General features: G+C 39.1%; 1 protein-coding gene across 1 annotated transcript in view; it reads left to right on the top strand.

Moving 5' to 3' along the window:
• The window catches only part of OPHN1 (oligophrenin 1), a 624,918-nt gene that overhangs the window by 579,007 nt on the left and 19,974 nt on the right, over positions 1 to 25,937 (top strand). The window contains exon 21 of the mRNA XM_040630677.1: positions 11,115 to 11,441. Coding sequence (XP_040486611.1) covers positions 11,115 to 11,441 — 327 coding nt within the window. The remainder of the gene's footprint in view (positions 1 to 11,114; positions 11,442 to 25,937) is intronic.

The following is a 25,937-nucleotide window of genomic DNA, read 5'->3' as shown; positions in this document are numbered from 1 at the left end:
AGTGGGATTTATCCCTAGGATGGATACAAGTATGGTTCAATATAAATAAAACAATAAATGCGACACATCACATTGATAAAATGAAGGATAAAAATTATTTGATCATTTCAATAGATCCAGAAAGAGCATATTTATCAATATTATTTCATTATAACAATTCTCAACAAATTAGGTATGGAAGGAATGTACTTTAATATCATAAAGGCCATATATGACAAACCCACAGCTGACATTATACTCAAAGGTGAAAAGCTGAAAGCTCTTCTAAGATCAGGAACAAGGATAGCATTACTGTCTCCACTTTTATTTGGCATAATACTGTAGCCCTAGCCAGAGAAGTTAGTTAAGAAAAAGAAAAAAATAAAAGAGTCCAAATTAGAAAGGAAGAAGTAAAATTGTCTGTTTGTAGATGATATGATCATACACACACACACACACACACACACACACACACACACACAGAGCTAGGGTCCCCTGGGTGGCTCAGTTGGCTAAGCAGCTGCCTTCTGGCTAAGGTCATGATTCCAGGGTCATGGGATCGAGCCCTGGGTCGGGCTTCCTGCTCGATGAGGAGACTGCATCTTTCTCTCCCTCTGCCACTCCCCCTGCTTGTGCTCTAGCATGCTCTGTCTCTCTCAAATAAATAAATATTTTACAAAATAAAATAAAATAAAATAAAGAAAAAACTCTGAAGATTCCACCAAGACTGTTAGAACAATAAGCAAATTCAGCAAAGCGCAGAATACAAAATCAACTTACAAAATTCACTTGTGTTATATACTAACAATGAACTATCCAAAAAAGAAAAAAGAAATTAAGAAAACCATCCTATTTACAATAGCATCAAAAAATATTTAGGAATAAATTTAACCAGGGAGTTGAAGACCTGTGCACTGAAAATTAGAAGGCATTGGTGAAAGAAATTGAGAAAAACATAGGTAAATGGAAAGGTATTCTGTGTTCGTATATTGGAAGAATTAATATTGTTAAAATGTCCATACTATCCAAAGCTATCTACAGATTCAATGCAATTCTATGTATCTGAGTTTTTTTAGATTCCACATATAAATGAGATCACGCAGGGTTTTTTTTCTTTCTGTGTCTGCCTTACTACCCTTAGCATAGTGTCTTCCAGGTTTTATCCATATCATGCAAATGGCAGGATATCTTTCCTTTTTAAAGTTGAATAGTATTCATATATGTATGTATATATATCACATTTTCTTTATTCATTCATCTGTTAGCAGATACTTAGGTTGTTTCTATATTTTGTTATCTTTTTAATTCTTGCCATCATAAGTGGATGTGAATCCATACTCCGTTAATTCTTATCACTTACCATTTGAGATAGGTAAACTGGGTGTTATACACTAGTAATGAATCATGGAACTTTACATCAAAAACTAGGGGTGTACTGTATGGTGACTAATATAATAAAAAAATTATTTTAAAAAAGATCCATTTCATAGTGAAGTCACTGGATGCTCAGAAAGGATAAGTAGTTTGGTCAATCCACATAGTTTCTAAATGACAGAGCAGCAATTTGCATCCATCTCATTCCAGAACTCATTTGTCAGCTGTACGGCATCTAAACACTCTTGTGAGAAGCCACCGATCCTAGTCACCACTGTTCTTTACCGGTAGTATTTCGTTATTTTACCCCCAAACTTGTTATTCCCCTTGTATCCAGAATTTCAGTGAGTTTTTTCACCAACATCATGGACTCCTTCACACCCACATATCTAAGCACTGTCCATTCCACCCTTAAACATTTCTCCAATCTGTCTCTCTTTGCTACTGCTATTCTAATTTAGATCAGACTCATCAGCAGTCTCCTGTCCTGTCTCCCTACCTCTAGTCTCTCTAGTCCAGTCTACTTTTAATAATGAACCTAAAGTGATATTCTAAAACCACATGTGATAATGCCACTTCCCTGCCCCCCCCAAAAGAGTCATAGCCCTCTTCAACCCAGTGATAAAGTTCATATTCCTGAATATGGCATTCGTGGCCTTAATGATACAGCCCCAATGCACCTTAACAACCTCATCTCCAACTACCTACACTTTTCATCTAAAATTGGTTCCTGTGCTCAAGCCACACTAAACGTTATTCTTATTTTACATTTTCTTGGGTGAACTATGATCTTTCACTCCTCCAAATTGTTCTGTCTGAAATTCACTTTCCCCCTTTTTCTACCTATTGTAATCCTTCAAGGCCCAGCTCAAATGTTACCTCTTTCACATGATCTCCTTCAGCCCCTCCAGACAGAATTAGCACTGTCTTCCTCATATCACTTACTTTCATGATTCTACTTGTATTGTAATAATTGATATCTTTCTCCTGCTGCACTAGTATGTTACATCTCAAAGCTTCTCCCTAGCACTTACCCACACATAGAAAAGAGGCCCCCACTTGGCTGCTTGGCTATTTGTGAGGCTTCCCTGTTAATCCTGATTCATTCCCAGTTTTCTACAGTTTCTGAAGCTGACCTATGTGTTTTCCTGTAGAAATGGTTGGCTGGTTAAAGAAGGAGAATGCTCCTAAACTCTGGTTACTTGACAGGAGGAATAAACTCTCTCTTCAGAAAGTGTGGACTCTGGGAACAGACTTCAAGCTTTGAAAACTGGCTCTACCACATTAGTTTTGTAACACTGAGCTTGTCTCAGTGCCTTAGATCAGATTCCTTTTTTTATGTTTTATTTATTTTTTATAATAATATTTTTTATTATATTATGTTAGTCACCATACAGCATATCCTTAGTTTTTGATGTAAAGTTCCATGATTCATTACTTGCGCATAACACCCAGTGCACGATGCAATACGTGCCCTCCCTAATACCCGTCACTAGCCTATCCCATTCCCCCCTCCCCCGAAGCCCTCAGTTTGTTTCCCAGAGTCCATAGTCTCTCGTGGTTCATTTCCCCTTCTGTTTACCCCCCCTTCTTCTTCCCTTTCTTACCCTACCAATCTTCCTACTTCTTATGTTCCATAAATGAGTGAAACCATATGATAATTGTCTTTCTATGCTTGACTTATTTCACGTAGCATTATCTCCTCCAGTCTTATCCATGTTGCAGCAAATGCTGAGAAATCATTCCTTTTGATGGCTGAGTAATATTCCATTGTATATACGGACCACATCTTCTAAATCCAGTCATCTGTTGAAGGGCATCTCGGCTCCTTCCACAATTTAGCTATTATGGACAATGCTGCTATGAACATTCTGGTGCATAAGGCCCTTCTCTTCACTACATCTGTATCTTTGGGAACTTGTGATGTGGACATGTGTCAGACACTTCCTCCTATAAGCAAATGTTACCTACTATACTCCAGCCCTCCAGCCTATCCCTGCTCTCTTTCTTTTCCTTGTTAATCTGCCTTTTCCTAGTCTCCTCCTTCTTCGTTAGCAGCTCCAAAGGAATGAACAGTTAGGATTCAAACTAGAATAATTTTGAGGTGCTCACTTGTTATATCTCCCCTTCTTCATCTTCTTAGAAAGCCTGAGAAGTGATATCTCCTTGCCAGATTTTGTCCCCTATATTGGTGGACTTGACTAAGAGTCACTGGGGAACAGCTAGCTCCTTAAGGGAGAAGGGAATTAGAGTTGGTTTATTGCCTCCACCTGTCAACGTGCACACTGGTCCCAAACTGCTAGATTTCTTAGTGAACCTCTAATTCAGCATGGCTCAGAGAGTTGGACATTTCAGGCAGCCCTTTGCTTCTTTTTCCATAGAAATCCCAAACCAAGACAGACATCTGCTCCCTAAGAATTACCTGTTCTGTCTCAGAAAAAGGAAATAAAGAGTTCCAGCCAGGGCGCCTGGGTGGCTTAGTTGGTTAAACATCTGCCTTTGGCTCAGGTCATGATCCCAGGGTCCTGGGATGGAGCCCCATGTCAGGCTCCCTGCTCAGTGGGGAGTCAGTTTCTCCCTCTCTGCCCCTCTCCTTGCTTGTGTGCTCTCAGCTAAATAAATATTTTTTAAAAAGAGAAGGGTATAAATGGGACATGTCCATAAGTGGGTAACCTAGATGTTACCCATCTGCACCCATCACTGTCCAGGTGCCCCTCTGCAAAAAATGCTGAAGATACCTAAGTCGAAAGGAAGAATCACTGCATGTAGAGCGAAAGCACACCATCAGTGGGAGAAGATTTGGGCAGAGGGTAGACTAGAGAAGTGATTTGCTTTAGTGCATAGAACATTAGAGATGTTTGAAAGGCAGGTTTTCACACTAGTGTCAGCTCTACAGCAAGACAACTCAGCATAGAGAGAACAGGTTCTTAAGCATGGCATATTGCCAGTTTCCAGATCAAAACCGTATTTTGGTTTAGGTCACAAATTTTTGACCATTTTCCAGGCTTTTTGATAGGTATCCTCTTGGTCACTGACCACCCTTTGAGGAATAAGAGAAGCCTCAAAATACCTTGCAAAGAGCAAAGCCCATCAAAGAAAAAAAAAAGACCATAACATACTTTCCCATTCAAGAAAGCAGCTATGCACTGTGAGCATTGATTGAAGTGACTAAAGAGAAGAGGTTGGGGGCTCTGTACTCAATCTTCCCCTACCCATGCACAAAAAGAGCCTTGTCAGCTAGAATCTCTGTAGAACCACTGGATTTCACCTCATACACCCCAACAAAAGCCCATTGTAAGGCTGCAGCTCCTTCCTGTGCAGTTACTGAGGAGTCTTCCCGTTTCTGGACTCAAGCTTTGCATTCCCTCTCCCCAGGCCTGACTTTTCTATTTGAACCTGTTCAAAGAATTTGTTTTCTTGGCTTCTCCGCCCACCTAGGCCTAACAAACCTCAAGACTAGCAGGTTCTGGCTCATCCTTCCTCTTACACCGCCTTCCTGCTTATTAGCTGAGTCAGTCCAGCTGAATGTGTGGCAGCCTGGAGCTTGTTAATAATCTGGTGCTGGCTGAATTCTGAGTTCATTGTCCCTCTTCTCCTTCCTTCAGTGTTGATATCTAAGTGTTTTAATCAGGAAAGGATGCTGTATTTTGTCAAATGCTTTTTCTGCATCTATTGAGAGGATCATATTGTTCTTGACTCTTTTCTTGTTGATATGATGTATCACACTGATAGATTTGCAAATGTTGAACCACCCTTGAGTCCCAGGGATGAATCCCACTTGGTCATGATGGATAATCCTTTTAATGTACCATTGGATCCTATNNNNGGATCTTGTTGAGAATTTTGGCATCCATATTCATCAGGGATATCGGTCTGTAATTCTCCTTTTTGATGGGGTCTTTGCCCGGTTTGGGGTCAAGGTAATACTGGCCTCATAGAACGAGTTTGGTAGTTTTCCTTCTGTTTCTATTTTTTGAAACAGCTTCGGGAGAATAGATATTATTTCTTTTTTGAATGTTGGTAGAATTCCCCGGGGAATCCATCAGGCCCCGGACTCTTGTTTGTGGGGAGGTTTTTGATCACTGCTTTAATCTCTTCATAATTAATTGGCCTGTTTAAAAAATCAATTTCTTCCTGTTTCAGTCTTGATAGTTTATAGGTTTCCAGGAAGGCATCCATGTCTTCCAGGTTGTTTAATTTATTGGCATAAAGCTGTTGAAAAAAGTTTCTAATGATCCTTCCTGTTTCAATGGTGTTGGTTGTGACCTCTCCCTTTTCATTCATAATTTTATTAATCTGGGTCCTTTCTCTATTCTTTTGAATAAGTCTGGCCAGTGGCTTATCGATCTTATTTATTCTTTCAAAGAACCAGCTTCTAGTTCTGTTTATCTACTCTACTGTGCTCCTGGTTTCTAATTCATTGATCTCTGCTCTAATCTTGATCAGATTAGATCTGATATTTGATATTTGCTGCTTTCACGTGCATTGATTAAGCCTATTCTTCTGATCCTGTTCTAGCTCCTTGAGGTGAGAATATAAAAACTGCATTTTAGATTTTTCTATTCTTTTGAGTCAGGCTTGGATGGCTATGTATTTTCCCCTTACGACTGCCTTTGCAGTGTTCCATAGGTTTTGGACCATTGTGTTTTCATTCTCGTTGGTCCCCATAAATTGTTTAAATTGATTTTTGATTTCCTGGTTTATCGAATCATTCTTGAGCAGGATGGTTCTTAGTCTCCAAGTGTTTGAGTTTTTTTCCAAATTTTTCCTTGTGATTGAGTTCCAATTTCAAAGCATTGTGGTCTGAGAATATGCAGGGAAAAATTTCAATCTTTTGCTATTGGTTGAGACCTGTTTTGTGACCCAGCATATGGTCTATTCTGGAGAAGGTTCCATGTGCATTCGAAAAGAATGAGTATTCTTTTGTGCTGGGTTGTAGTGTTCTATATATATCTATGAGGTACATCTGGTCTAGTCTGGCATTCAAAGCTCTTGTTTCTTTTTTGATTTTCTGCTTAGGTGATCTGCCTGTTGCTGATAGTGGAGTGTTGAGGTCCCCTACTATTAACATATTTTTATCTATATGTCTCTTTATTCTGGTTAAGAGTTGGCTTGTGTATCTTGCTGCTCCCCTGTTGGGGGCATAGATATTTATAATTGTCATATCCACTTGTTGGATACATCCTTTAAGAATAATATAGTGTCCTTCTGTATCTCTAACTACAGTCTTTAGTTTAAAATCTAATCTCTCTGATATGAAAATTGCTTCCCCAGCTTTCTTTTGAGGTCCATTGGCATGAAAAATGGTTTTCCATCCCTTCACTTTCATTCTGGATGTATCTTCAGGTTCAAAATGAGTCTCTTGTAGACAGCAAATGGATGGGTCATGTCTTTCTATCCAATCTGCAACCCTGTGGCTTTATGGGAGCATTTAGGCCATTCATATTGAGAGTGATTATTGAGAAATATGATTTTAATGATGTCATCTTGCCTGTAAAGTCTTTGTTTCTATAGATTGTGACTTTGTGTTCTGTATCACTCTTGGGGCCTTTTTAACTTTTATAGAACCCCCCTTAATATATCCTGTAGGGCTGGTTTCGTGGTTACAAAATTGGTCAGTGACTGGCGATTCTGGAAGGTCCTTATCTCTCCATCAATTCTGAATGATAGCCTTGCTGGATAAAGGATCCTTGGCTGCATTTTTTTCTCTGAAAGAGCTTTAAAAGTGCCCCCCAGCCCTTTCTCTCATTCCAGGTCTGTATAGACAGGTCTGACATAATCCTAATGTTTTTGCCTTTGTATGTGAGAACTTTCTTTGCCCTGGCCACTTTCAGTACTGTATCCTTGGATCTAATATTTGCGAAATGCACTATGACGTGACGTGGTGTAGGTTTGTTTCTGTTTTAGCTTTCCCTTCTATCATCCCATTCTCCAATTCACTAATTCGTTCTTCTGCCTCATTTACCCTGGCCGTCAGAGCATCTAGTTTTGACTCTATTTGATTCATAGCATTTTTAATTTCTGCCGGATTCACTCTCATTTCCGCCCTTAGAGATTCTATATTCTCGTTAATATTTTCGTTACTATTTTTTTCAAGTCTACACATCATCTTGACCATTGTTACTCTGAACTCCATTTCTGATAATTTGGTTATATCCATATCCGTCAGTTCTGTGGCAGAGGCCACAGACTCATTATCTTTTCTTTGCTTGGGGGGATTTCTCCTTCTTGTCATTCTAATGAGGAAAAGTTGCACGGTTACCCAGAGCCCAAATTATTGACCAGGACCCAGGCAGTGTGCTCTTGTTTTATAGGGACCTTAAGGATGTGGGCTTCTTGATTTTTCAGCCTGCCTTCTGGGGCGGGGCCTGCAGCGCTGATATTCAGCCAACCCTGTTTGGGTAAAGTCTCCCTGTCCCCTGCGAGGGGGATGGGTATTGGCACAATGTGAGCTGGTATTTCCGGGCTTTTGTTCTCTGGAGGCTTTCCCTGGCAGTTTTCTGTGTGTCTTCTGAGAGTCAGAGCAGCAGTGGCTGAATCCCAGCCTCTGTCTCAGAACAGAGAGATCGCAGTCCGCTCTCCACTGAGCTCTCCTGGCCTCTTTAACTCTGTTTCCGTTGGTGCTTCCAAAACCCTGCAGCATCCCGGGTTGTGCGCCCCAAAGCTGGCGTCCCAGCCCTCACTTCCAGGGCCGGCACGTCTCTGTCCTTTGTGTTTCTAACTCTGCCAGCCGCCAGCTGCCCCCATGCTCTCCCAAGCTCCCTGTTTCAGTATGGTTCACGTGCACTCTGGAGCGCCGGTTTTCAGCCTGGTTACACACACGTTCCCAGGCTCAGGGTCTCAGTCTGCTCTCTCAGGTGTGCCGGTCCACAAGTCCAGCCCGCTCCCCAGTGCAGGTGGCTACCACTTCCCGCCGCCCAAGCACGGATGCTCCCTCCCCCTTCCGTCTATCCTCCCATATCTGTGCTTGGATTCACGGCTCCCTGCTTCGTACCTCAATACTTAGCGCTGGAGATGTTCTTACAGATGTGTCTTCCTACATCTCACGCTGATTCTGTGGGTTTTCAGGATGGTCTGGTACCTATCCAGCTCGACTCAGGGGACCAGGGGACTACTCCTCCGCCATCTTAACTCCATGTGGCTAGATTAGATTCCTTATCTGTAAAATGGGACTAATAAGAGTTCACCTCTTTATAGAGCAGTTTTGAAGATAATGGTGTGATAATCCTTGTGAAGCACTTAGAACAGGGCCTGGCACAGAGAAAGTGCTCAAATAATGGTATCTGTTACCACTATCATCACTGTCATTGTCATTACCATGTCATCATGGTATTGTCATTACCATTTTCTCATTTTGTCAATAATAATTCAGCATATTCCAGAACTTAGAAATAGTGTCCTTTGGCAGAGGGTCTAGTTACAAAGTCCCCATTGCTGCTATCATTCCATCCCCTATTTTCTTGAGTCGGCAAAAGATCCTTTCCCACGTGGAAGGTAGTGACCTCTCTGAGACTGTGTATGTGGATGATCTTTAGGAAATTGGACCTCCCTAACTGTATTGAGATGGTAACAATGCTGTTACCATATAGGGCACAGCCAACCCCTGTGGTGTCTTCTAAAGTAGAGCTTGGGTGAAATTTCCTAGGGTCTTTCTACTAGAAGAAACTGTTCAAATAGAAACATGTAACTGAGCGGCACCTGGGTGGCTCAGTCATTAAGCATCTGCCTTCAGCTCAGGGCGTGATCCCAGAGTCCTGGGATCAAACCCCACTTCGGGCTCCTCCATTGGGAGCCAGCTTCTTCCCCTCCCACTCTCCCTGCTGTGTTCCCTCTCTCTCTGGCTGTCTCTTTCTGTCAAATAAATAAATAAAATCTTAAAAAAAAATAAAAAGAAACATGTAACTGAGATGTTGGGCCTAAAGCATGTGAGAGAAGAAATTCATGTCACTGTTCACTTCATTGTTCTGAGAGGGTAAATGTGCTTAAGGTTACTCCTAAACGCTAGAGGTTTACAGGTGGCCTCTGCCATAAGGCATGTCCTGGAAGCATGTGATCTAGTTACATGGCTCCTTTGTGTTTATGCCCCTACTATTATTTGTGAGCCTTTGGTAAATTTTTGTTTGAATGTTCTAGTCTGATGGCAATTGTGCTAGGGTTAATAAAAGGAGGGCTATATACCTACCTTGGTACAGAGTAGGGAAACTATAGAGGGAATGCTTTGGGCCCTGATCCCTATAATGGTGGCAGCAGTGATTGGTGACTGGTTCTCAAGGAGAAGAAAGTTATCTGGGGGAAAAAGTCTTTGCAGCAAAACTTAACCCTTCCTTCCCACATAAAAACTCTTGCCTTACTGCCCTCTTAGAGTATAATAGCATAAATAATAACTAACAATTATAGTGTTTATTATGTCCCAGGCACTGAAATAAGTATACCATCTCATGTAACCCTCACTACAACCTCATGAAGTAGGTACTATTATTATTCCCATTTTACTGAGGAGAAAACATGAGGTACAGAGAGATTATGAATTTGCTCGAGTTCCTAGAGTTGATAGGAAGCAGAACTGAGATTCAGATCTGGCTATCTGACTCCAAAGCCTGAATTTCTTATAACATTTTACTATGGAGAGTTTCAAACATATGCCAAAGTTAAAAAAAATTATAACACACTCCCCATGTGCCTATCACCCAAGCTTCAACATTTACCACCCATATGCCCGTTCTTGTTTCATCTGTACCCCTACCCATATGCCCAACCAAGACATCATGTATGTCATTTCATCCATAAATGTTTCAGTATATATCTCTGAAAGATGAGGACTTTTTTAAACCAAAATTATGATACCATCATCATACCTGAAAGAAAACAAAACAAACAGTAATTCCTTAAGATCATTATCTAGTCAAAGTTCAAATTCTCCTGATATTTTTTTTTAAATCGGGATCCAACAAGACATACATTGCAACTGCTCGACATGTTTCTCAAGTCTCATTTAGTCAACCAGAACCTCTCTTCTTTACCACTACACTCTGATCTAGGTTTTCTATTATGAAGAAAGGTGACAGTTTCTTTACAGCAGGAGTTCTCAATCAGGGGTTAACAGCTTTAAGGGACTCTATGAATCTCTTAAAATTAGTTATTAAAATTGTTCATGTATTTGTGTGGGTTAATTTATCTAGGGAGAGTATCCTTGGCTCTCATTAGAGTCTCAAAGCTTCAAGTAAGACAGAACAACTGAAAAGTAGGTACTATTGTCACATAAAATCGCAGACCACAAAAGCTAAGGGAAGAACATAAAGTGGCCAGTTGGATGTTTCTTTATGAGGATGGAGAATAAATTTAAATTCTGTTAAGTTTATTAACTTTAAATTTGAGAGATTTTAACAAATTACTTTTGAGAGAAAGAGAAATAGTTAAAGATTAACTGATGTCTCTTTAAAAAGAATTATAATTGGGGACTCAAGTCCCTTTTAAATTACATATCCCTTTGAATAAATCATCTTGGTATATATTATGGTTTTACTAAATTGTGGTGGTGAAAACCAAACTCAGATCTTGAACTGAGTTCTCTATTTGATGGAATCTGGACTCCACATGAATTGGGGTAGGTAGAGACTGATTTTGTGAGTATCAGTGATTTGTTCCACGATAATAGCTCCATTGAAAATGTGTAAAATTTTTAATATTATGTGTGCATGTATAAAAACAAAATGGTAATAAAGTTAGCATTAATCTTCCCTCTTTGCACTACCTTTTCCTAGATGAAATCCAACATCAAACACCCAATGGTATTATCAGCAGCAGTATAGAAGTCCCCAAGCTACCACAATACCCAAAACTGCCTATTCAGAGGAGTGGGGAAGCTGACACTGGAAGGAAGTCTCCAAGCAGCAGGCCTGTTTCAGATGGCAAGCTGGAGTCCTGTCCTGAAGTGGATGTTGGGAAGTTGGTGTCTAGGCTGCAGGACGGAGGGACCAAGGCCATACAAAAGGCCACCAATGGACCTGTGCCAGGCTCTGGGCCCACCAAAGCCCCCTCTTTCCACATAAAGAGACCAGCTCCTCGGCCCCTGGCTCATCACAAAGAGGGTAAGTGCTTGGGAACCCCATTGGAATCAGAATTTAAACCAATTATTTTGCACCTTAAGATCTTTCTGAGGGTGGAGATATTTAAGTAGGAATCTTTCCAATTTACTACCAGTAATATTGGAATGGTGGGTAAGAACAGAAAAGCCATTCACAATAATCACTAGAGTGTAAACTTAATGAGGGTGAGGATTTGGGGCCTGTTTTATTTACCTCTATATCCCAAGTGCTTAGAACAATGCTTGACTGTCACAAGGTAGGCACTCATTATTTGTAGAATAAATTAATAATAATGATATTTTTTATCAATATTATTATCGCTGCTGTTGCCAGTATCTTCTGTGTCCGTGGCACTGTACTAGGTACTGACAAACTATTTCCGATCCTCACAACCTTACTGTGAAGAATGTATTACTGTTTTGTTTCTACTAGAAAACTGAGGATCTTAGAGCTAAGTGGCTTGCCAAAGGTTCATAGTTACTAACTGGCAGAGCTGGGATCTCAATTTTACCAAGTCTGGCAGGTACCAAAGCCTGTGTTATTTCTAATAAGGCAGAACTATCCCTTTACCTTCGTATAAGAAGCTTTGAAATCGGTGAACTGATGGCTTCGCATTCTCACTTTTCAGATTAGTCAAAATAGGGACAAAGGGGCACAACTTCTGCAAAACTCTGGACTTATTAAATTACAAATTCAAGATGTGGCTAACTTTGGTAAATTTAATTGGAGACTCATGTTCAGAGGTTGGGGCTAATCCAGAGGGTATCTGGAGGGCGGTACATAGTTCTATGAAGATAATATGGTATAATGGACAGAATATGGACTTTGATATCACAAAGGCTCAGATCTAAATTGTGGCTCTTTTATTTCTAGCTAGATGAAAAATGTGCCTTGTTTTTTTTATCCTGTCCTGTTCTGGAAAGGATTTAAGGCTTTCACAATATAGAAAATACAAGAACTTAAAAATAGTAAGAATAATTTATTCAACAAGTATTTATTTAGTACTTGCTGTGTTCCTGGCCCCATTCCAGGTGTTGAGAACATAAGAATGATAAGACATACAAAGTCCCTACTCTCTTGAGGCTTATGTCAGGGCTTAACAAACTATGGCCTTAACTGAAAAATATCAAAAGAAAAATAATATGAAATTTATAAGAAATTTCATAATATGAAAATTATAAGAAATTCAAGTTTCTTTTTTTTAAATTTTTTAAAGATTTTATTTATTTATTTGACAGAGACAGCCAGCGAGAGAGGGAACACAAGCAGGGGGAGTGGGAGAGGAAGAAGCAGGCTCTTAGCAGAGGAGCCTGAAGTGGGGCTCAATCCCAGAACGCTGGGATCACGCCCTGAGCCGAAGGCAGACGCTTAACGACTGCGCCACCCAGGCGCACCAGAAATTCAAGTTTCTGTATCCATCGACAGAAACACACCACCTCATTTACATATTGTCTAAAGCTACTTTCACACTAAAACAGCAGAATTAAGTAGTAGCAACAGAGATCTTCTTATGGCCTACAAGTCCTAAAATATTAACTATCTGATAGTTTACAGAAAATGTTTGCTGACTTCTGCCTTAGATTCTAGAGAGTACAGGTGAGGAAAAATGAAGCCAAGAGAGGGAAAAAAAGGTAGGCTAGTAGGGATATGGAAAGAATGGAGTTAGTACACAAAACATCTGCTATGAAGTCTTACACACTTGCTGGAACAGTGTCACAGCTTTGGCTTCAAACTTTCTAGAGAAAATGAAAAGAGAAAAAACTCAATAGTCATATAAATGCATGCTCTTAAGGTAACACTGAGCTTCAAAAAAGCACAATTCATCCATTTTTGAAGCCAGAGAATACTTCTAAGAAGCATTTTCTCTCAAGGATTGTTGCATATAAATACCTTAAAATGGGCTGACAGCATTGTCTCAGAGCACAATTCAGTAAAAGCTATTCTATGGGAGTCTGATAAGATTTCTACTACGTAACTGACTGAATTCTTTGGCTTGACCCACTGAAGCATCTGTCTGTATGATTAATAGTTAAGTTATTTAAGATCTATGCACCTTGGTTTCTGTATCTATAAATAGGAGAGACAGCTCATCCCACAGAATTATTGCTAAGGTTAAAAGAAATAACAAAATATCTGCCATATAATCAGTATTTAAAATGTTATTAATTCCTTTTCCCTGCCTTTTGTCTTCCTAAGATTTGCCAGATCCTATAAGTTTAGCACACACAGTAACTTAGCCCTCCCTAACCATGGTCTACTGCAGTTAAATTCCAGAGGCATTCCCCCTTCCCCTTCCACCATAGTCCTGCTCCAGACTTTTGGCAGCAACTAATAGTTTCTGTTAGTGTAAGTACTGATTTTACTGTCCAGTATCAGCTAGACTATCTAAATTTGGGCCACATCATTGCTTGGTTTTGTTTACTACCTTAAATCAGTCAGCAACAGGCTAGTGTGATGCAGCTTTTTTTCAAAGCCCCATGCCTCCAGCCTTAGCCACAGAAAACAGAACTGAGGTAATTGTTCTGGCCTTGGTGGAACATCAGCCAAACTTCTGCCTCTTTGTTGTTTTTTTTTTCAAGTTTTTATTTAAATTCCAGTTAGTTAACATACAGTGTAACACATTTTAAGAGTAGCATTTAGTGATTCATCACTTAAATATAACACTCAGTGCTCATCACAAGTGCCCTCCTTAATACCCATCACCCATTTAGTCCAGCCCCCCACCCACTTGCCCTCCAGCAACCCTTAGTTTGTCCTCCTTAGTTAAGAGTCTGTTTTATGGTTTGCCTCTCTCTTTGTTTCCCCCTATGTTCATCTGTTTTGTTTCTTAAATTCCACATATGAGTGAAATCATATGGTACTTGCCTTTCTCTGACTGACTTATTTCGCTTAGCATAATATGCTCTAGCTCCATCCACGTCATTCCAATGGCAGGATTTCATTTTTTTGATAGCTGAGTAATATTTCATTTTATATATATATATATATATATCACGACTTCTTTATCCCTTCCTCAATCAATGGACATTTGGGCTCTTTCCATAATCTGGCTACTCTTTATAATGCTGCTATAACCATCAGAATCCTACAGAACACAGGCAGAAACGTCTTTGACACTGGCCGTAGCAACTTCTTACTAGACACGTCTCTGTAGTTGCCTCTTTGAACTTTGCTCACTCCTCACCTCTTATCCCTCCCTTCCTCCCCATTTTGTCTGCCACTCCAGTGATAGATTCCAGGCATCAGAACAGATATCAGTTAAGCATAGCTGCAAACAATTCTGACCCTGACATATAACTGATAGTTGTTAGCCCCAAGTGCTGGCCAGGAGCCTGAATAACAGTCAGAGGGAGGGAGCTGTCACCTCCGCTGACCCACTGTGCACCTTCCAGTTGTCACTCCATTTCAGCTCTTTTGTTCAGAGCTTTGCCTGCCATGTCAAGAGCCAATGCACAGGCCTCATTGCTTTAGTGATCCAACCACACCACTCTCCTGTCTTCTATCTCCAACCCTTACATCAATCCAGCATTTGAGTGGGCCTGATATTCTTTACATTTTTCCTTAGCAATTAAAATAGCAAACACAAGGTGCATGTTAAATTGCATTGTTCCATGGCAGTGAACTTACAATAAAATCAGTATTGTTTGCTGATATAACCTTGTCAAGGGCTCTTTTCTGTTCCAGACATAGAACTGGATGCTTTCTCTTTTTCTATTGTATCTAATCATTGTGATAGACCTATGAGATAGGTTTCCCCCCGCCATTTCACATTTATTTCCCCATTAGGGAAAACCTGAGGCTCAGAGAAGTGAAACAACTTCCCAGAGTCACCCATGTTGTAGGATATGGAGACGGAGCTTGAACCTTGGCTTCTTGAGTATCACATTTTTATTTCTTAAATAGTTTTAGCTATCTTCTCCCTTCTATTTTCTAAGCATTAGCTTTTAGGAGAGCAAAATTATACAAGTCAATATCCTGTTCTCCTTTGACGTCACTGCTTCTAACCAGGCCTGGCTTTGGAGAGGGCTTTTGTGTAGTTTCTACAAAGGGACTTAGGACTTTCCTTTTAGAGTAGGGTGGGGGAGATATCTACTTACATGCATTTGTTCATTTATTCAGGCACAGTGCTATGCAATGGAAAAGAAAAGGATGAAAGGCCATGCATGGTCCCTGCCCTCCAGAGGTTTATGGTGAGGCTGGCATGTAAGCAATCAGTCCCAGTCCAGTGTGACCCATGTCCTGATGGGGGTGAGAATAAATTCCAGTTGGAGCATGGGGCAAGGAGTCTTTTACTCTGCCTTGGGTTCTGAGATAAAATATATATCCATACTGGAAATATATCCATACTGGAAACCTATAATATCTGTGTTTGGGGGCACTTCTTAGCTCTTTCCTCTGTCTTGACTAGAGAGAAAAGACTGCATTCTGCTGGTTTGTTCTAAGGTTTGGAGAAAGAGTGCTTGTAAGGCCTTGCTCAGCCACAGGGCCATCAATTCTCCACTGGGCTAACTATTGCAATGAGTAGCATTTGCATCTGCTCCAGAAGTATTAGAAACAGATTTTTTCTTGCAATAATTGGCTGTGCTGGCCATTATCCACATTTGCTTGTTTGGATTCATTGTGCTTTAGTAATCTACTGTGTTTGGTTTTCATTCTCTGCCTTTCCTGGAGCCTAACTCCCAAGTGATCCAAAAGAGTAATGAGTGGCTACAGGAGAAGAGAGGCTTTCAGGTGAGCATGGCAGAGTTTCATAGAAAGTAAGAGATGATTCTAGAAAACTGGGGGAATGTACAAGGATAAAGAACCTCCCCTTATTGTGCTCTCAGGTTGGGGGTGGATGGATATAAGGAAAGGTGGGAGAAAGCTGCTTAAGGCTGAAGAGCTACTAAGAAATCAACAAGTGCTAAGATTGGTTATGGTCATTTTACAGAGAAAGGGGAAGGGGAGAAGAGGTTGGCCTAGAGAGGGAGGTCAAATTTGTAGTAAAAGCCAGGTGGTGGACCGAAGTTAAGAAGAAATTAAGAGGAAGTACAGTTTGGTAGAAAGATCATAGGCTCAGAAGGCTTAGTGATGTCTCAGATGTGACAGGCTTCAATCTCCCAGATATGATTTTGAATCCTAGCTCTGCCTCAGAGCTGTGGGACCTTTGGCAAGCCACAACCTCTCTGAGTCTTAGTTTTCTTATTTGTAAAATAAAGATAATAATTATGCCCATAGGATTGTTGCAACAATGAAATGAGGCATCCATCTGTTTGGTACATAATGAGTACTCAGTAAGTGGTAGCAGTTGTTTTGCTTTTATAGAAAGTCAAGTACTAGCTACATAATCTTAGGTAAACTTCTCTGAGCCAGTTTTATTAACTGTAAATGGGTACAATGCCTACATTATAGGAAACATTTTTGTGGGTATAAAATAAGATTAGGTATATAAAACATTTATACAATAATACAATAGAAGTTCAAAAAATGATATTGCTACTGAATGGGCAACAACCTCTCAGGAAATGACAGCTATAGAAGATGGTACGTGTTTACTCTTTTGCATTTTGGAGCCTATGAGAAGCCTCAAGCCACAAATGTAGTTGTCATCAAAGAGCTCAGAGCTGCTTTTTCCACCATCAAACTTTTTCTGACCTTGCCAAACATTGAGAAAGAGGAGGACCATTGTTAAGAGGAAAGGACAAGGAAGGATTTTTAGCCATCCCTCAAAGTCCACCTCAAGTCCTATTCCTTCCATGAAGCCTTCTGACAGTTCTGCCCCAGGGAACTCTACCTTACCTCATTTCTTCTGACATTCAAGGTTGACCCTTTAATGTGGATGCTGAGTTATAGTATTCACACTTGTTTCCCAAATGTATGATTTCATTGTCCAATTTTGTTTTGAGCCCCTGGAGGGCAAGGTCTATGTCATATCACTTGTGAGAGCATAAGGCTTGGCACAAAAGCCCTCAAGAAACACAGCATATTGAAAACATTTCAGTTTAGGTTTCAGAATAGCCCTGAAATTTGGCCATATCATGTTTGTGTGTGTGTGAAAGATGTCACAACTGGGAACTTAAAAAAGAAAATCTCTTTATGTTGTCCTTCTAATGGACTGAACTACATTTTTCTTCACTCAATAAATATTCATTGAATACCAGTTATGTGCAAAGCAATTTACTTGGGCTTTTGCTGAATACAGAGATAAATCCCACCTGGATCTTGATATCAAGTTGCTTCCATTCTAATAAGGGACATAGAGCCACCAAAACAAAGAGCCCTGATTCAAAGTACAAGATGATTAGCGCCTTAGGAGTCAGAGAAAATAATTTGCAGCAGCTTAGGCTTGGAACACTTAAGTTGAATCTGGATAAATGATGTAAATTTAGGCATGTGGGAATAGGGTAAAGGGAATCTGGGGAAAATATGATCAATTGTGAGACACATATATGGAACAACAAGTAATACTGTTTGTGTGGATTGTAGGATCCGTGAAGAGAAATGGTGGAAAGGTAGATCAGAAAGATCAGTTGAAGCCAAGTGGAAGAGGATAGTGACTTCCAGGTTAAAAACGCTTGAGTTTCTTCTGAAGGCAACAGGGAATTATGGAGTCTAAATCTAAATCTATCTGTCAAGAGGTTTTTTCAAGTTGGTTAAGTACATGATCAGAACAGGCTTCTAAAGTACTCCAAAAGCAGCATTTAAAAGTCAGCAGGATGGGTAGTAAGGAGGGCACATATTGCATGGTGCACTGGGTGTTATACACAACTAATGAATCATCGAGCCTTACATCGAAAACCGGGGATGTACTGTATGGTGACTAACATAATATAATAAAAAATCAATATTAATAAAAAAAATAAATAAAAAATAAATAAAAGTCAGCAGGGAGAGATATAGGTCTCTAGACTTCTTTTTTTTAATAATAATTTTTTATTATGTTATGTTAGTCACCATACAGTATATCTTGTTTCTGATGTAGTGTTCCATGATTCATTATTTGCATATAAACTTCTATCCTGAACCCATCGGTCTATAAAACACTCCAAGTCCACATTGCACAGGTAGTGAAGTAATCTTGTCAAGGTCACACAGCAAGTTAGTTTTAGTATTAAGACTGGAATCTAGGTCTCTTGACTCCCAGTTATATTACTCTTCCATCTCTGCCTCCTCAGTTTGACATTGTGGTTTTACTGTGGCAAGTTAGAGATAAGACAGAACAACACTGGGGTCTTTCAAACAAGAAATCCCCTTGCTGTGACTTCAGAGTTTGACTTGTAATGAATCATCAATAAAGAGCCTAATGTTTGTTTTCCCAGGCCTTGGGTTGATGTCCATTTGGATTAGGCTGTAAGTTGAAAAGAGATGGGATTCATATTTTAGAGGCATCATCTGGTTCTCTCATCAAGAAAAGCAATTTCCCTAAGATGGACACAGGTTTGGGTAGAAGTGTTTTCTGGCTCTGACTACAGCATACACTTCCTGTCCAACACCCCCTCCACTATCCAGTTGAAATGGAACAGCATTATCACCTCTGGTCATTTTGATCTGCAGCGACCAAGTTAGCACCATGTGGCCTAGTGGTTCCTAACTCTGGCTACACATAGCAACACCTGAGGAACTTTTTTAAAAAAGATTTATTTATTTATTTATTTATTTTAGAGAAAGAGAGTACAGGGGGGAGGGGGAGTGGGAGAGAGAAACTCAAGCAGACTACACGCCCAGCGCAGAGTCCAATGCAGGGCTCCATCTCACAACCCAGAGATCACAACCTGAGCTGAAACCAAGAGTTGGATGCTCACCCAACTGAGCCACTGGAGAGTTTTTAAAAATACCTATACCCAAGTCCTACCCTAATCAATTAAACTAGGATCTCTGGGGATTGGGTCCAGATACTATATGATTTTAATGTTCCCAATGTATAGCCAGGGTTGAAAACTACTGGTACTTGGGACTACATGGACTCCAGAAATCAGATATACCTGAATCTATTGCCAGTTACCCATGAGGTTACTTCTTATCTCTGTGTCTCTGTTTTCACAACTGTAGAATAGGAATAATACTTTCTACCTTGAAAGGTTATGACCCATGTTAAATGAGAATATAAGCATAAAATACTGAGTATAGTATCCCAATATCCAGAACAGAGCAGTTGTTAAATAAAAGCCAAAATTTTTACCAGTTATATTATTACCATTACTATTATTTTTACCATTTATAATTTTTATATGACCAATAATAACAAAACAGCAGGCACTAGGAAAAACAGTGGATGCAGAAACAAGAGATAGGGGTTTCAACCCTCACTCTATCACTTACCTAACTATGTGACTTGGATTAGTTCATCCTTCTGAACCTCAGTTTTGTTCTCTATGAAATGAAGAAGATAAGACCCATAACTTTTTCCTTCCCAAGCTTATTGTGAACATCAAATAGTTATCTGGAAGAGTGCTTTGAATGGTATAAAGTGTGGTAGAAAAATCGGATGATTATTATTATTATTATTTTGGTCATTTTTTATCTGCAATTCTGTGTACCCAGCCTGGTGCTAAGGAGAATGGCATGTTCAGAAATATGAGATACAGTCTAAATGGGAAGATGGAATTTGTATGTGTATACACAAATAATTCCTCCATTAGAATACTAATCACACTGTATTATCATTATCTCTTTTCAATATCTGTCTTCCTCACCAGAATGGCTGGCTAGCTGGAGGGATTGAAAAAAAAAACCCACAAGGCAATATCTAAATACTTCATGAGTGTTTATATGGATGGAAATCACCTCTATCACCTGAACTGTTCAGAGGAGTGAAATCTGAGCAGTTTTGAGGGATGATTCCAGTACGGATAAGACATGAGAACTGGCGAATATATCCAGCAGGAAGCAAAACAGTGTCTAACACTTACTTACCCCTACTATATGCTAGACACTCTTAATAGGCTCATTTAGTCCTTACAATCACCTGGTGGGGAGAGGTTATTATACCCACTTCCCAGATGAAGACATCAAGGGTCAAAAAGGGGAAATAACTGCCCGGAGTCCAATAGCTTGGAAGTAGCAGAACAAGGCCACAAAATCAGGTCTACCCAGCTCCAAATTTTTGGTACTTTCCACTATACCATACTGGTTCACCTAGAAGAAAGAATCAAGGGCTTGCTTTGATAGGGCAGTTAGGAGACCAGTTTGACTAGAGAGGATCTAGAAGATAAAATCCAGATTTGCTGCCTGGGATTATAATTTGGCAGCAGCTCATAGAGGGCCTTGAATTTATGTTAAGGAATTTAACTTTATCCTATACATAGCTACTGGATGATCTTTAAGAAGAAAAATGATGTTAAAATACTTAGGGTAAGCCTTTAACAGTATTACATGGATTAAAGTTGATATTTTTTTATATTTACCTTAAAATTTTATTGAAGAGAACTTGAAAATATAAAGACGTACTAAACAAAAAATCAAGAAATATAAAAATCTACTGACAATATTTTTCTCCTCTGTTTTTTTTTAGATTTTATTTAAATTCCAGTTACTTAACATACAGTGTAATATTAGTTTCAGGTGTACAATTTAGTGATTCAACACTTACATACTACACCCTGTGCTGATCACAACAAGTGCACTCCTTAATCACCATCACCTATTTACCCACCCCCCCATCCCCTCCCCTCTGGTAACTATCAGTTTGTTCACTATAGTTAAGAGTCTGTTTCTTGGTGTATAACTCACATTTTCTCCCCTATGATCATTTCTTTTGTTTCTCAAATTCCACGTAATAGTAAAATAATGGTATTTACCTTTCTCTGACAGACTTCTTTTGCTTACCGTAGTACTCTGTAGCTCCAATCACATCATTAAAAACAGCAAGATTTTCATTCTTTATTATCGATGAGTAATATATATATATATATATATATATATATATATATATATCACATCTTCTTTTCTCCAAGTTTTTTTGAATTCAGTTAGTAAATTTACAGCATAAAATTAGTTTATTGTACAATTTACTGATTCAACACTTACATAGGACACCCTCTGCTCATCCCAACAAGTGCATAGTTTAATCCCCATCACCTATTTAACATAATCCCCCACCCACCTCCCTCGTGCAAGCATCATTTGGTCTCTGTAAATTAAGAGTGTGTTTCCTGGTTTTCCTCTCTTTCCCCTCACTCTTATTCAATTGTTTTGTTTCTTAAATTCCACATATGAGTAAATTATATGGTATTTGTCTTTCTCTGACTGACTTATTTCACTTAGCATAATACTCTCCTCCACCCAAGTAGTTGCAAATGGCAAGATTTCATTCCTTTTAATGGCTAATATGCCTCTGTGTGTGTGTGTGTGTGTGTGTGTGTGTGTGTGTGTGTGTGTGTGACGCTCACAACCTCTTCTTTATCCAGTCATCGGTCGGACATGGCTGTTTCCCATATTTTGGCTACTGTAGATAATGCTGCTATAAACACCAGGTGCAGGTATCCCTTTGAATTAGTATTTTTCTATTCTTTCAGTAAATACCAAGTGCTGCAATTGCTGGATCATAGTGAAGTTCTATTTTTATCTCCATACTGTTTTCCAGCATCTGCCAGTTGGCATTCACCAATAGATGCAAGAGCGGCCTTTCTACATCTTCACCAACAACTGTTGTCTTGTTGTTGATTTTAGCCATTCTGACATACGTGATTTGATCGCATTGTAGGTTTGATTTCCATTTCCCTGATGAGTGATGTTGAGCATCTTTTCATGTGCCTGTTGGCCATCTGGATGTCTTCTTTGAAAAAAATGAGAACTATTCCTGTCTTCTGCCCATTTTTTAACTGGATTATTTGTTTTGGGGTGTTGAGTTTTATAAGTTCTTTATACACATTGGTTACTAACCCTTAATTGGATATGTCATTTGCAAATATCTTCTCCCATTCTTAGGTTGCCCTTCAGTTTTGTTGATTGTTTCCTTCACTGTGCAGAAGCTTTTTATCTTGATGAAGTCCCAAACTTTATTTTTTGCTTGTGTTTCCCTTGCCTCCAGGAGACATATCAGTAAGAAGTTGCTATGGACAAGGTCAAAGGAGTTTCTGCTTGTGTGCTCCTCTAGAATTTTAATGCTTTCCTGTATCACAAATTTGTCTTTATCCATTTGAATTTATTCTTGTGTATGGTGTAAAGAAAAGTGGTCCAGTTTCATTCTTTTGCATGTTGCTGTCCACTTTTCCCAACACCATTGCTGAGAGACTGTCTTTTTTTCCATTGGATATTCTTTCCTGCTTTGTCAAAGATCAGTTGACCATAGAGTTGAGGGGCCATTTCTGAGTTCTCTATTCTGTTCCATTGATCTATGTGTCTGTTTTTGTGCCAGTACGACACTGTCTTGATGATGACAGTTTCATAATAGAGTTTGAAGTCCAGAATTGTGATGCCTCCAGCTTTGGTTTTCTTTTTCAACATTACTTTTGCTGTTCAGGGTCTTTTTTGGTTCCATACAAATTTTAGGATTGTTTATTCTAGCTCTGTGAAAAATGCTGTTGTTATTTTCATAGGGATTGCATTAAATGTGTAGATTGCTTTGGGCAATATAGATTTTCCACAATATTTGTTCTTCCAACCCATGAGTGTGGAACATTTTGCCATTTCTTTGTGTCATCTTCAATTTCTTTCTTCAGTGTTTTGTAGTTTTCAGACTACAAAAGTCAGAGTACAGACCTTTTCCTCTTTGGTTAGGTTTCTTCCTAGGCATCTTATGGGTTTTGGTGCAATCGTAAATGGGATCGATTCCCCAATTTCTCTTTCTTCTGCCTCATTGCTAGTGTATAGAAATGCAACTGACTTCTGTGCATTGATTTTATATCCTGCCTGCCACTTTGCTGAATTCCTGTATGAGTTCTAGCAATTTTGGGGTAGAACCTTTAGAGTTTTCTATATAGAGTGCCATGTCATCTGCAAATAGTGAACGTTTCACTTCTTCCTGGCAATTTGGATGCCTTTTATTTCTTTTTGTTGCATGCTTCCTGTGGCTTGGCCTTCCAGTGCTATGTTAAATGACAGTGGTGAGAGTGGACATCCCTTGTCTTGTTCCTGACCATAGAGGAAAAACTCATTTCCCCCCCAGAGAGGATGATATTAGCTATGGGCTTTTCATATATGGCCTTTACTATGTTGAGGTATGTTAGAGGGTCCCTCTAAGCCTACTTTGTTGAGGGTTTTTATCATGAATGGATGTTGTACATTGTCACATGCTTTTTCTGCATCTATTGAAAGGATCGTATGGTTCTTTTCCTTTTATTAATGTGGTATATCACGTAGATTGTTGAATATTGAGCCACCCTTGCAGCCCAGGAATAGATCCCAGTTGATCCTGATGAATGGTTCTTTTAATGTACTATTGGATTTGGTTTGCTAGCATTTTATTGAGAATTTTTGCATCCATGTTCATGAGGGATATTGGCCCCTCGTTCTCCTTCCATTTCTGGTTTTTTTTTTTTTTTTGGAATAGTTTGAGAATAGGTATTAACTGTTCTTTAAATGTTTGGTAGAATTCCCCTGTGAAACCATCTGGCCCTGGACTTGCACTTGTTGGGAGATTTTTGATTACTGATTCACTTTCTTTGCTGGTTATCAGTTTGTTGAAGCTTTCTATTTCTTCCTGTTTCAGTTTTGGTCATTTGTATGTTTCTAGGAATGTATCCACTTCTTCCAGGTTGTCCAATTTGCTGGCATGTGTTTTTTCATAATATTCTAATTGCTTGTATTTCCGTGGTGTTGGTAGTTGTTTCTCCTTTCTCATTTGTGATTTTATTTGTTTGGGTCCTTTCTATTTTCTTTTTTTTTTTGTAAGTCTGGCTAGAGGTTTATCAATTTTGTTAATTTTTTCAAAGAACCAGCTCCTGCTTTCATTGGTCTGTTTTTTGGGGTATTTGTAGGTTCTATTTCATTTCTTTCTGCTTTAGTCTTCATTATTTCCTTTCTTCTCCAGGCTCTAGGCTTTGTTTGTTGTTCTTTCTCTAGCTCCTTTAGTTATAAGGTTAGGTAGTTAATTGAGATTTTTCTTACCTCTTGAGCTAGGCCTATATTCCTATATCTGCTTCCCTCTTAGGACCAATTTTGTCGCATCCCAAAGGTTTTGGACCATCATGTTTTCATTTTCAGTTCATTTCTATTTCATTTCATTTCATTTGTTTCCATGTATGTTTTATTTTTTTAATACAATTATTTTTTTATTATATTATGTTAGTCACCATACAGTACATCCCTGGTTTTTGATGTAAAGTCCATGTATGTTTTAATTTATTCTTTGATTTCCTGGTTGACCCATTCTTTGTTAAGTAAAATGTTGTTTAACCTCCATGTGGTCTTTCCAAATTTTTCTTGTGGTTGACTTCAAGTTTCATAGCCTTGTGGTCAGAAAAGATGTATGGCGTGATCTCAGTCTTTGTGTACTTGTTGAAGCCTGATTTGTGACCTTGTATGTGATCTATTTTGGAGAATGTCCCATGTGTACTGGAAAAGAATGCATATTATGCTGTTTTAGGATGGAATATTCTGAATATATCTCTTAAATCCATCTGGCCTAGGGTGTCATTCAAAGCCATTGTTTTCTTGTTGATATTCTGCTTAGATGAGGTGTACATTGATGTAAGTGGGAGTGTTCTATTCCCCTATTATAGTATTACTCTCTGTTTGTTATTAATTGTTTTATGTATTTCGGTGCTCCCACGTTGTGGGCGTAAATATTTACAGTTGTTAGATCTTCTTGTTGGATTACCCCCTTTATTATGATATAGTGCCTTTCTCCGTCTCTTGTTACAGTCTTTGGTTTAAGTCTAGTTTGTTCAATACAAGTATTGCTATTTTGGCTTTCTTTTAACATCCTTTTGCAAGATAAAATTTTCTCCATCCCCTCCTTTTCAATCTGCAGGTGTCTTTTGATCTAAAATGAGTCTCTTGTAGGCAGCATATAGATGGATTTATTATTTTATCCATTCAAATACCTTATGTCTTTTAATTGGAGCATTTAGTTCATCTACATTCAGAGTAATTAGTGATAGATATGTATTTAATGCCATTTCATTATTTGTTTTGTTGTTGTTTCTGGAGATGTTTTCTGTTCCTTTTTTGTCCCTGTCAGTTCTGGTTTTTCCTTTCCACTCAAAGAGTCCCCTTTAATATTTCCTGTAGAGATGTTTTAGTGGTCACAAACTCCTTTATTTTTTTGTTTGTCTGGGAAACTCCTTATCTCCCCTTCTATTCTGAATGGACAACCCTGCCAGACAGAGTATTCTTGGCTGCAGATTGTTCCCATTTAGCACCTTGAATACATCATGCCACTCCCTTCTGTCTTGCCATGTTTCTGTTGAGAAATCTGTAGCTGGCCTTGTGGGTCTTCCCTGTAAGTTAGGGACTTCTTTTGTCTTTCTGCTTTGAGATTTTTTCTATATCATTACATTTTGAAAATTTAACTGTAGTATGTTTGTTGTTGGCCTGATGTTGTTGATTTTGGTGTGAGTTTTCTGTGTATCCTGAATC

The sequence above is a fragment of the Ursus maritimus genome (assembly GCF_017311325.1).
Source record: "Ursus maritimus isolate PB19 chromosome X unlocalized genomic scaffold, ASM1731132v1 scaffold_X1, whole genome shotgun sequence".
Taxonomy (NCBI): Eukaryota; Metazoa; Chordata; class Mammalia; order Carnivora; family Ursidae; genus Ursus; species Ursus maritimus.
Note: the sequence above shows the minus strand (reverse complement) of the source record. Positions and strands in the feature narration are given on the sequence as shown.